The sequence below is a fragment of the Rattus norvegicus genome, chromosome 10 (genome assembly GCF_021556685.1).
Source record: "Rattus norvegicus strain SHRSP/BbbUtx chromosome 10, alternate assembly SHRSP_T2T, whole genome shotgun sequence".
Lineage (NCBI taxonomy): Eukaryota > Metazoa > Chordata > Mammalia > Rodentia > Muridae > Rattus > Rattus norvegicus.
The window spans coordinates 63,193,751-63,207,253 of record NC_141543.1 but is presented as its reverse complement, the minus strand read 5'-3'; the positions used below and the strand labels follow the sequence as shown (position 1 = coordinate 63,207,253).

The following is a 13,503-nucleotide window of genomic DNA, read 5'->3' as shown; positions in this document are numbered from 1 at the left end:
CAACAGCTACAGTGTACTCATATATATATATATATATATATATATATATATATATATATATATATATATATATATATATAAAAAGAAAAGAAAAAAAAATAATTTAAAAAAAAAAAAGGTATCTGCTTGCCAAGACACTGAACAACTATAATCAGGAAACTTGGCCTATTTTTTTTTTCCTTTTCTTTTTTTCGGAGCTGGGGACCGAACCCAGGGCCTTGCGCTTCCTAGGCAAGCGCTCTACCGCTGAGCTAAATCCCCAACCCCGAAACTTGGCCTTTTACTATCAGCTATCAAGAGCATTATGTTGCTCAATGAATTAGGATAATCTATGGCTGCTCTTCCAGAGGTCCTGAGTTCAATTCCCAGCAACCACATGGTGGCTCACAACCATCTGTAATGAGATCTGATGCCCTCTTCTGGTGTGTCTGAAGACAGCTACAGTGTACTTATATTAAAAAAAAAAAAAAAAAAAAAAAAAAAAGTAGGGGTTGGGGATTTAGCTCAATGGTAGAGCGCTTGCCTAGGAAGCGCAAGGCCCTGGGTTCGGTCCCCAGCTCCGAAAAAAAGAACCAAAAAAAAAAAAAAAGGATAATCTAGCCAAACTTCTTCTGGTCAAATTATGTCCAAAGAATAGCTTCACTCCAAAAGTCTTAATTTTTTTCTAGAAAAGATAAATGTGGAAATGTAATTACTGTATATCATTTCAAGTAATGGTGCTGACCTGAAAGCCATGTAACCATGTCCTAATTATAACTTCTCTATTGTTAAATAGTCCAACCTTCCACAAATAACGAATATATCAAATTTACTTGTTGCTTACCTCAAACAACCACTTCCTTATTCCTGCTCTCTTCTATATATGTGAGGGGTAAGGAAGTGAGGATTTATAGATTCCTACACATACATGTATATGGAAACCATAAGCTGGGGATATAGCTCACTGGTACAATGTCACACATAAGACCCTGAGTTCAATCTTAGCTCTGCTCTTCCTACCTTAGCATCTAAGGACTTAGGTTACAAGCATATAACACCACAACTAGAACATATTTCAGTTTCAAATAAAAAATGTGATCAACTCATCTACATTATATCCTTTTCTATGTTAGATGGAGTCCTTCATCTTTGACTGCCTATTAGATGTAAGATACTTGTAGCTACATACAGATTATATAATAAAAGAAAAACTTTACCCCACTGGCCTTACCAAGATATAAAAGACCAGTTTAAAAAAAAAAGAAAAAAAGAAAAGAAAAGGATGTTCAATGGTGTTAGCAATATAATAGGAAATCTTTCTTTTGATTTTTTTTGAGAGTGTCTCATGTATTCCTTGGTGGTCTTGAATCCAAAGGTAACCTTGAGCTTCTGGTCCTCTTGCCATGATGGAAATAACAAGCATGTGCCATAACACCTGGTTTTATGTGGGGTTGGGGATCTTTGTGATAGTTTTTGTCAACTTATCAGAAGCAAGAGCAGCAGTTCTCAACCTGGGAGTCAAAGAACGCTTTCACAGGGGTCACAAATCAAATACTATTCATAACAATAGCAAAATTACAGTTATGAAGTAGCAACAAAAATAATCTCATGGTGGTATCACCATAACATGAGAAACTAAAGTGTGGCAGCATTAGGAAGTTTAAAAACCACTGTGCTAGTGTCACCTGAGATTTAAGAAACAGATTGAAGAAATCTGAGACATTTCTTGATTAATGATTGATAAGGGAGGGCCCAGCCCAACGTAGATGGTGCTACCTCTTGGCATGTGGTTCTGGGATATATTAGGAAGCAGGATGAGCCAATTAAGGTAAGCAATCCAGAAGTGGCATTTCAATTGTTTTTGCTTTTAAGTTCCTGCCTCCAGATTCCTGAGCTGAGTGCCTGACGCCCTTCTATGCTGGATTATAATCTGTAAACCAAAATAAACCCTTTTGTAGCTGTTCTGGTATTTTCATTTTTGTTTTGTGTCAACAGAAGCTAGAGTTATTGGGTAAGAGAAACCTCAATTGGGAAAATGCCCGCATTAGATTGGACGTAGGCAAGTCTGTATGGCATTTTCTTGATGAATGATTGATGCATGTGGGTGGGGGAAGGAGGTGATGCCACCCCTGGACATGTGGCTTCAGGTTGCATAAATAAGAAAGCAGACTGAGCAAGCTATGGGGAGCAAGTCAGTGAGCAATTTCCCCATGGCAACTGGTTCAATTTCTGCTTCCAAGTTCTCCACCTTGAATATTCCTGTACTGACTTCCTTCAGTGATAGATTGTGACCTTAGAGTTGTTAGAATGAATTATGCTTTTTCCATCCCAAGTTGTTTTTGATCCAAGTGCTTTATCACAACAATAGAAACCCTAATTAAGAACTTAACAAGTTGGCTATTTTATCACAGCAACAAAAAAGCTAACTAGAACAAGACTGAACTCAGGGCTTCCTGAACACTAGGCAGTACTTCAACAAGTGGGCTCATTCCTAGTTTTCAGATTCTTTATTTTAGTTAGTTAGTTAGTTAGTTAGTTAGATAGATAGATATACAGATATATAGAGATAGACCGACCATGTATATAAAATACTCAGTATAAGAGGATTCCAGAGATGCTTCAGTCCCCATTTAAGAAGCTAAATGAAGAAAGTAAATAAAAAGAGTGAAGTGAAAGGAACAAAATGACATCTTCATTACCAGAATTGCCATCAATACAGGCTAGAGTTTTAGCTCAGTCATAGGGTTCCCTTTCCCAGGAAGTGCCAAGGCACTGGGTTTAATTGCCAACAACATTAAAAAATAAATTCTTTCATTACTACCAGTAAAAAAATAAGACTATTAACATAAAACTATTTTAATACAGAACATCAACTTAAAAACACCTGAGTGCCCCAAAATAGGAAAAAAAAAAAAAAAAGTGGTTATACTATAGCTCCAAGAAGCAGCAAACTACAGTATATGGAACTGAAGATATAAAATAAAGCTAACATATACAAGTCAAATAGCGAAATCAAATGCTTTGCAAAAATTAGCATAGCATTTGAACAAAAAAGATAAAAGAGTTGCACAGTTTTAAGATGAACTTACCCTGAAATAAGTGAAGTTACTAGCTATTGAATAAACATCACTCAAAAGCAGTTTCTTGGCTTTTTCTTACACAGCGGGCAACTTTCCTTTTAAATTCTCCATTTCTGTCTTCCCTCCATTCTTTCTGTAGATATAAAAATAAAATAAAATTTTATGTAAACCTATTATAATCAAAAATACCTATTTTAATTGTAAATGTTATCCTTTAGATTATACATCTTAAAATGCTATAGTAGGGTTGTGATTCAGTAGTAGCATGCTTGCCTAGCTTGTTTTAAACCTGTTTCAAATCAATCCTAAACACTCCACAATTTTTTTTTCAAGGCATAGTATTTTCAATACAGCTCAGGTGCTAAGCCATTTGCCTAGGACATATGAGGACCTAGGTTCAAAGCCCAATATAATCCCTGACAAAAAGCTGATGAGGTACAAAAGCAAGTTTTTGTAAAGCAATAGGCTGGGAACTACAAATAGAAAGCTCTTATTCTAATGACAGCTACTGGGAAAATTCTCTTTTAAAATAGAAACAGGGTGGGTAGTGAAATGGCTAAGTAGCTAGAGGACTTGATGACCTGAGTTAGGGATTGAAGATGCACATGCTAGGAGAAAATCTACCTCCCAAAGTTGCCACACACGGCAAAAGTAGGAGCAATGGTTGTCTTATCACTCTCCTTGGATGGCACCAGTACCAGCATGAGCAACAACATAATTCAATTACCACAAAACCAATTTTTAACAAACAAGTAGATACCAGGAAATGTTCACAAAAATACTTAGCCTGTATTTCTCTTTCTTATAATAACCATTCAAAGAATGCAGGCAATAGCAATTTTTAATTATTATTTTTTTCAAAGTTAAAAAAAGTCCTCAAGCCAAGACAACTACAACAAGATACAATTATAATTTTATTAACATATGCTGCCATAATGAAATCCATTATTTTGAATACTAGTGAAAAAGAGTAGATTTTAATTGTTCTTACTTCAAAAATTATAGAGGGAATTAATGCATGCCAACTAGTTCAAATTTATTATTTGAGAGTATCTACACATTGCACAATATCTGGCTTCTCATAACCATATTTATCCTACATATTTCAAAATAATCCATTATACATGAATTATACAAAATAATCCATTATACATTTTATTTGAATGAAAATATGGACACAAAAAGATACATATATGTATTAAACTTCAAGTTGAGTTTTATTAAGAGGGAGAAAGAAAGAGTAAGGATGGAAGCATCAGCTATCAGGCAAATACCTTACCGCAGCATCTACATTTGCAGGTGAGTCTCCATTAGGATCTGCCAGCATAGAAATGACACTAATCATGATGGTTTCCACAGTATGGATAGGCAGCCAGCGTTCCTCTGGCTTCTCATAACCATATTTATCCTCTCCAGGTTCATGAAGAATAGAAATGCAAACATCACCATTTTTATCAACTGTAAAATTATAGAATAAGAATTGTTTAAATATGGTTACACATAATTTATTACAAATGTGATACGTATGTATATAAAACATTTACATGGAGATTAACTAAACATAATCTACTACCTTTTGAGACTGTTACGGGTTTTACCAAATGCACAAGAGCCACCTCAAAAGCTAAGGAGGGATATAAGCTATATTTAACTATATTTTACATTATTTAAAATTACAACTGATTGCAGACCTCCATTGCTGTCCCTAATACAAAGAACAAGCCTTTTCCCTTCTACTTCTCCAACTCTTTACACCCAGCATTTACAGCTGTCCTGTGTTGTTTTCCTCTCAAATTCTAGTAAGATGATCAAGGTTCCACAAATATAAATGTAAAATGGGGAGGGGGCGTTGATGTAACAGTAAAAATGAAAAGACTCACAGAAAGACACACATTGGAGAGGTGTCTCAGTGATTAGAAGCACTGGCTGCGACCAGGGTTTGAGTTCAAGTACTCACATGGCAGTTCACAACCTACAGTGCCAGACAATCTGACACCCTCTTCTGGCCTCTGTGGGCACCAGGCATGCATGTAAGCAAAACAACCATATACTAAAAATAATAAAATAGGGGCTGGAGAGATTTTGCAGTGGTTAATAACACTGAAGCTTTTGCAGAGGACCTAAATTTGATTTCCAGCACCCACAAGGCAATTCACAATCATCTGTAACTCTTGTTCCAGGGCAGCCAACACCTTCTTCTGACATCCACTGGTACATGGTACACATACATACATGCAGGCAGAACACTCATAAACATAAAACATACAAATCTTTAAAAATAAAATAGAAAAGCGTTAAAATAAATGATACTCATAATCTACTTCATAAATTCATTTTAAATGCAAGTTCTATATAGTAACAGTCACTGGAGTAGAAACACAAAAATATTCTTAATTTTATAGGGGATAAAGACACAACTGTATCTCACTTTGCACTATTTCATCCAAAAGTAAATATTTTCAAAAAATCCTATATCTATAAACGTGTTCAAACAATTTTAACAGCTATTAGTAAAAGTAGCTTTTCACAGTAGATTTCTTCTGTCAAACAATACTATTATTTCTTGAAGAAGTTTTTCTTCTTACCCTAACTCATGGTCAAAGAACATAGGGGAGTGAGAGAATACAGAGATACAGAGAGACAAAAAGAGGGAGGGAGAAAGTGGAGAAAGAAGGGAAGGTAGGCGTTTGTACGTGAAGGGGTAGGGTTTATAAAACCACTCAATCAATCCAACAAGTACTTTTGGTAGCCCTTCTGTAAAGCAGAGTTACTCCTGACATGTAATCAAAGACCCATATTTTTGATGATTTTATACAAAAACTTTCCTGTAACTGAGGTTTCTCTTCCTAATCCACTCCCATGACTTGTGAAATCCAACAAAATGTAATTAACAGATAAAAAAGGAAGAACAGTATTAAACATTTTGACATTTAGCACAGAACTTTTTTTTGTTTTTCCCTACTTATTACAAAATAAGAAACTTTCTTTGAAAAGGTGAGATTGAATAATTGTATGTAATTCCATCAGAAAGAATCTATGTAAGATCAAGATTTGGAGGAGAGGAAATGAAGGGTATATGTAGCTCAGAAAAGGACTTGCTCAGAACGTGTAGCCTTGGCCGCACATTCAGCATCCTATAAACCAGTCATGATAGCACATATTTATAAGCCCAGCACTCAAGAGGTGAAAATAGATAAAAAGGTTAGTAGTTCAAGGACATTCTTATCTACAAGATTTAGGCCAGCCTGGAATACATGAGACCTTCTATCTCTCCTCCAATCCCCAAATCATTAGTTGGGCTGATAAAATTATTCCATTATTAAAAAGTATTGGCTGCTCTTCCAGAGAACTTGAGTGATTCCCAGCACCTACATGGTGACACAACCTTCTGTAATTGTAGTCCTAGGGTATACAACACTCACTTTTAGGCTCTTCAGGCACCAGGTACACATATAATACAAGAACCCACTTATATGCAGGCAAAGCACCCATATGCATAGAAGAAATTAATAATAATAAAGTGTGGTGGTCCACGCCTTTAATATTAGAATATAAGAGGCAGAGAAGCAGATGGAACTCTTTGAGTTCCGTGCCAGACAAGGGTAGATGGTGAGACCTGATAGACAGACAGACGGATGGATGGATGAATGAATGATGGATAGATGGGAGGAGGGAAATATATTCATATATTCATAATTAATGAGCAAATGCCAAATAATAATGACAATTATAAAAGAAAATGGCTTTTAAAAAACAATCATGGTTGGGGATTTAGCTCAGTGGTAGAGCGCTTGCCTAGGAAGCGCAAGGCCCTGGGTTCGGTCCCCAGCTCCGAAAAAAAGAACAAAAAACAAAAACAAAAAAAACAAAACAAAACAAAACAAAAAAAACCAAAAAAACAATCATTTGGCAGAGCGAGATGGTGCATGCTTTTAGTAACAGCACTCAGGAGGCAAAGGCAGGAAGATCTCCAAGAGTTAGAGGACAGTCTGGTCTACAGAGTGAGTTCCAGAACAGCCAGGGGCTACACAAAGAAACCCTGTTTCAAAAAACAAAAACAATTACTATTCGTTTTGGATTTAAGTTATTTTAGATTTAAAGCTATAGAATCTTGAAAAACATTTTAATTTCTCACACCACTTAAGAAATGAGGACATCTCTTAAGATTTATATTTGTTGACATGAATTTAATTTTATTGTAATATATGCATAGAATAAAATTACAATTTCTACCATTTCTCAGTTAAGAATTAAAAATAATCACTGATGCTCTTCCTGTAAGTGGCCAGAGGTGACCTGTGAAGATGGTTTGCTACTCCCTTGACCCAGAAAACCCTACAAAATCATGCAAATCAAGAGGTTCAAACCTTCGTGTTCACTTTAAGAACACCCGGGAAACTGCCCAGGCCATCAAGGGTATGCATATCTGCAAAGCCACCAAGTATCTGAAGGATGTCACTTTAAAGAAGCAGTGTGTGCCATTTTGGCAGTATAATGGTGGAGTTGGTAGGTGCACCCAGGCCAAACAGTGGGGCTGAACAGAGGGATGATGGCCAAAAAAAAGAGTACTGAATTTTTGCTGCACATACTTAAAAATGCAAAGAGTAATGCTGAACTTAAGGGTTTGGATGTAGATTCTCTGGTCATTGAACACACCCAGGTGAACAGGCACCTAAGATGCGCGGATGAACCTACAGAGCTCATGGCCAGATTAACCCATCCATGAGCTTCCCCTGCCACACTGAGATGATCTTCACTGAGAAGGAACAGATTGTTCCAAAGCCAGAAGAGGAGGTTACACAGAAGAAAAAGATATCCCAGAAGAAACTGAAGAAACAAAAAATCATGGCATGGAAATAAACTCAGCATAAATAAATGCAGATAAAGTAAAAAAAAAATAATAATCACTGATATACAATTACAACCATTATTCATCTTCCTCAAATCAAATTGTGTGTATACAAACTCTTCACTTTCCTTAACTCTTCAGTATCTAAAAATGCCCTGTTCTCACTATTTTAATTACTGAAGTATCTCATAGAAGCAGAATAATATAATCACAGTTTTGTTCTTTTAAATTTGTCTTATTTCAATTTATCATGTCTTCAAAGTTCATCATTAAATGTTGGAAGAATAAAAAAAAAATGTTGGAAGAATACATTCCAGGTTGGATGACCAAAATTAGAATCATACCAAAACACACTTTTAAAGAAATATGTCATTTACACAGCTATCAGATTATGTACTGCTGCCATCACGGCTGCTTTACTCAAGACTAAAGTTCTTCTATACTGATAATGTTTAAATTTTAGTGATCTCTGATTTAAATACGTTTTCCAAAAGTATATTAAATGACAACTATGTTCTCTGTGAAATGTTTATTGTTAACTCTACAGCTAGCTATACACTTAATATTTACGCTTACTTTGCCAAAATGCTTTATTTCCCCATACAGTGTTTTTTGTCTATTATTTTTCCCCTTTCAACTTAATGTTCTTTACAAATAAATGGCTTTATTCCTAATACTAAAGCCACTTGAAAACCCTGTATGAGGGCTAGGTATGGTAGTACACATCTTTAATTCCAGCTCATCAAAGGCAAAGGCAGGATAATTTCTGAGTTTAATGCCAGTCTGATCTACATATATAATTTCAGGCCAGCCAAAGCTACACAGTGACAACCTGTCTCAAAAAAGAAAGAACCAAACCAAAAAAACTAAACCAAAACAACAAACAAATAAAACCAACAATAAGAGAGAAGTCTAAATTGGATACATCTAAGCTACACAAATTATTATTTTCCATGTAATATCTTTTGAAATTATTTTATTATTATATATGTATCTACGAACATATATGCCACAGCCCACGTGTAGAGGCCGAAGCATAACTCAGTAGAATTTGATCTCAACCTCTGTAGAATTCCAAGGATCAAATCAGATTACTAGGCTTACATGGCAAGAACTTTTACTCACTGAAAAATTTTACCAGATATCCCCATAATAACTTTTAACACCCAACACATTATTCAACTATTTGAAGCATGGGATCCAATTGCTCCTCTATAGTACACTTCTCAGTTATACAACCAAAGCACACACATTTTTAGAAACTTTTATCACCCCCGCCCAAGTAGTCTTGTATAATCTATATTGGCCCTTCTCCCCTTCAAACTCTCCAGCAGTTCTAAGCAACCATGAATATACTTTAGTCTTCAGTGTTGCATGTTCTAGACATTTTACAGGTAGAATTATTAAATGATTGCCTCCATCTATTAGTTTCTTTGAAAAATTTATTTCTTTTCCATGTTTGAATATACGCCTGTGTGTGACCGTGCATGTGAGGGCAGATGCTGACAGATGCCAAAGGCAGGTTCCACATTTTTGTCACCAAATCATACCAAGCACTTTTCTTTTTATCAAATCATGTTTTATTATATGTATATGCAATATTTTCCTTTTATTTTCATCAACTGATTGGCACTAGTATTATTGCCACTTTTTAGATAACATGAATAATGCTGCTATCTCTAAGATTTTGGGATACACCTTTACAATTTTCTTTGCTATATAGCTAGAAGATTACATGTTTGCATCTAACATTTTATGCAATGTTGGAGATCAAACCCAAGGTTTTGTGCATGCTAGGTAAGCACTCCACCAACTGAGCTAGATTCCCAGGCCAGAGCCTATGTCTTGAAAAGGTATTTTTAAAAAACCATAGTGTGGTAGTGGCTCTTGCCTGACAGCCAACCAATTGGCAACCTAAGACATAGATTACCCAAAAGTTCACCAGCATTAGTTACATAGTGAGGTCCAGGCTCAAACCTGCTACTCCTCATCTTCAAAAATGCAGAAAAGGAAGGAAGGAAGGAAGGAAGGAAGGAAGGAAGGAAGGAAGGAAGGAAGGAAGGAAAGAAGGAAGGCCGGCCTTTGTATCTAGAGTCAATTACAAGACCATATGCCCGTGCACGTAGGCACGCGCGCACACACACACACACACACACACACACACACACACACACACACACCCAAATCACTGAGCACTTTTACTGAGGTAATTGTGAAATCTTTAGTGACAAATCATTATATTTGCAAATGTGAAAATAAAATTAGAAAACTTACCATTTGGGTGCCAAATCTCTGTAATGAATTTCATTTTAGGAGGTCGGAGGGGATAATCTTTTGGGAAAGTGAGATGAGCCTTAAAAACACCACCTTCACTGAAAAAAAGAAGAGAAAAAAACCAAGTTCACGCATTTAAGTTACTCTTTACAAGTACTCAGTCAACCAGACAAATAAAAGGGCATGGAAGATAAACAAACAAAAGGTAGACAAAAGAATTAGTTTCCTGAATACAAATACACAATTTAATAAGCCACCATAAATACTGCTGCTTTGGGGTTGGGGATTTGGCTCAGTGGTAGAGCGCTTGCCTAGCAACCGCAAGGCCCTGGGTTCGGTCCCCAGCTCCGGAAAAAAAAAAAAAAAATACTGCTGCTACTCTCAGGTAGTTAGTAAAAATAAAAGGAACACTTGGAAAGAGGTGTCCAGATCAGATCACTGTGATATGCTACCAGTCTTTTCAGTATATGTCTTCAAACGAAATTCAGGAAGTTTAATCTTGTCTACATGATTCAAGTTGCTGAATTTTCTATATTGGTTTCAAACATTTCTTCTCTGCTCTGGCCATATCCACCAACCTCTTTCTCATCAAAGTTTAGGCATATATTTTGTGGTTTCTCTACCTGAGATCAGATTGCCACACTTCTGTTTATCTACTCGTTTGTTCATCATATATTAAAACTTCATTAGAAGGTCTCTCAAAGAGATTTTACACTACTGACTTTCCAGAGTAGAAATACTGCAACATTGATGTTCTCTGCCTGTATTAATATACTACCCAGTAACACTCCAAAAATGGCTTGTGTCCTGGTTAGGTTTTATTATCTACTTGACCCTAGAACCACCTGAAAGGAGAACACTTTAATTAAAGAATTTTCTGGGTCATATTTGCCTATAATAATCTCTGTCAAAGGGGCTGGGGATTTAGCTCAGTGGTAGAGCGCTTACCTAGGAAGCACAAGGCCCTGGGTTCGGTCCCCAGCTCCGAAAAAAAGAACCAAAAAAAAAAAATAATCTCTGTCAAAGATTGTCGTGTCTGATGATTGACACAGGAGGACCCTTTCCACTGTGGATAGCAATCCCTGAGCAGATGAACATATGAATGCCCAAACGGCAGCTTACAATTGTCCATACAGATAAGAGAAACCAAGTCAGCCTTAGGAAGCAAAAATGATTAAATGGTGATATTCATGTGGAATTCTAGCATCTGATGTCTAGCTCAAGGTCACCCTGGGCTGTACAGCAAGATCTAATCTCAAAAAGGTATGTGTTGGACTGATAAAATGGTTCAGGAAATAAAGGCACTTGAGACACAAGCCTGACATCTGAGCTCTATCACCAAAACCCACTTAAAGTTGGATGGAAAGAACAAACTATAAATTTGTCTTCCGACATCTCTATCTATGCTGTGGAGCACATACACATTATGCACACTCACACTAAAAAGTCATTTTTAAAAGACAAGGACAGATGTTTGTACAATGACATAAAAATAGAAACACAGCTGTCGTAATGGCCAAGTGGTTAAGGCAATGGACTAGAACTCCGTTTCTCTATGCACAGGTTCAAGTCCTGCCAACTATGTGCTGTCTGTTTAAGCCTATGTATATTGTTAACACTCAACAGAAGGCTGCTCTCTATCCCTCAAGTTTGGGGACAGTCTCTGTCACTGTGGTTATAAGCTTGGAGGGTTGAGGAGAGGGATTATGATGGAGACATTGTTATGTATGTATATTTAAAAAGAAAATGAGGGGCTGGAAAGATGGATCAGTGGTTAAGAGCACTGACTGCTCTTCCAGAGGTCCTGAGTTCAATTCCCAGCAACTACATGGTGGTTCATAGCCATCTATAATGGGATCCAATGCCCTCAGTGTGTGTGAAGACAGTTACAATGTACTCATGAACATAAAATAAATAAATCTTTAAAAAGAATATTGAAAAGAAAAAAAAATGACAGAGAGACCCTATCTCAAAAGAAAAATGCCAAGCTTGGTTTCCAGAGTGAGTTCTAGGACAGCCAGAGCTACATAGTAAAACCCTGTCTCAAAAAAAAAAAAAAAAAAAAAAAAAAAAAAAAAAAAAAAAAAAAAAAAAAAGAAAAGAAAAATCAAATAATGATGATGACGACAACAACAGGGACAACACATTACATATAACAATGATTAACTCTAGGATGTAAGACATGGAATCCTTTTAACTTTGTGCTTTGCACATTTCAGTACAGGTTGAAATTTTAATCATATTGTTTCCTCATTGCTTTTTTCTGTTAAAACTTTTTTGAGATTACTCAGCAGTTGAGGAAGACTGACAGATAGTCCAGAAGACCAGGCTTCAATTCTCAGCACTCACATGGAGATTAACAAGCACCTGTGACTCTAGTTCCTGGCTATCAGACGCCCTCTTCTGGATTCCATAGGCACTGCATGCCCAGGGTCTATCAAATTATTAAGGGGGCTAGGGGACAGGGCATGCTATTAATATCAAATATTTCCAAATAGTAAAGAGGTAACCTGAGGGCTCAGAGTGTAAAAAGAAAATCACACTTGATAAAAGCAGTAAGAAAAAGTCCATAAAAGATTAAATGGAAAAATGGTAAAGCGCAGAATGAACAGGATAATTTGCATGAGAAAATTAACGTTTAAATAATGTAGAGTCTGTGTGGTTGTGCATGCCAATCGACTCAAGGTGATTCCGATAGGTTCAAGGCCAGCCCAAGCCATTTAATAAAGACCATATCAGCTGGGGAAAAATAGATATTTTCTCTTGTTTTTAGGAGTGATGAGATTAAAAGAGGGTTGTGCATAATACAAATTAAGGGCTTTCAAAGGAGGGAGAAAAACTAGTTTCTGAGGCAATGGGAGGCCACTAGCAGAAAGACAACTAGGAAGAGATCCTCCTCTAAAACATAGCAAGGTATTGAAGGGCTAGCCTGGGATACATGAGAGACCCTGCCTCCAACAATTCATCAGAAATTAGCTAGAAGTGGAAAAAATAAAGCTGGTAGAAAGCATAACCATGAAATGATGCAAGGCTGAAGAAATGACACAGAGGTTAAGAGCACTTACTGCTCTTGCAAAGGTTCAGTTCTCTGCATCCGCATATGGCAGCTCACAGCTGCCTGTTCCTCCAATTTCAGGGAATCCAATGCCTTCTTCTAGCCTCCAGGGGCACCTGCACCCATATGATGTTCATATAACTCATACAGACACATCAACACAATTCTTTTAAAGTCTTTTTTTAAGTTAAGCTGTCTTTTCTTTCCCATGGAGGAATGAACATAAAATGTAGCACAGATATCAAGGATTAAAAAGAAAGCAATTA

At 36.5% G+C, this 13,503-nt stretch overlaps 1 protein-coding gene across 26 annotated transcripts in view; it reads right to left on the bottom strand.

Moving 5' to 3' along the window:
* Ube2g1 (ubiquitin-conjugating enzyme E2G 1) overlaps positions 1 to 13,503 on the bottom strand; it is a 79,453-nt gene that overhangs the window by 4,849 nt on the left and 61,101 nt on the right. For 11 of the 26 annotated variants that reach the window (XM_087574183.1, XM_087574176.1, XM_087574182.1 and 8 more), the window contains 3 exons: positions 10,183 to 10,275; positions 4,339 to 4,517; positions 3,069 to 3,192 (listed from right to left, as the gene is read on the bottom strand). In XM_087574183.1, coding sequence (XP_087430309.1) covers positions 3,106 to 3,192; positions 4,339 to 4,517; positions 10,183 to 10,275 — 359 coding nt within the window. In that variant the 3' untranslated portion in view covers positions 3,069 to 3,105. Of the gene's footprint in view, positions 1 to 3,068; positions 3,193 to 4,338; positions 4,518 to 10,182; positions 10,281 to 13,247; positions 13,354 to 13,503 lie in introns of all 26 variants that reach the window. The other 15 variants (XM_087574191.1, XM_087574192.1, XM_087574193.1 and 12 more) reach the window with 2 other exon arrangements.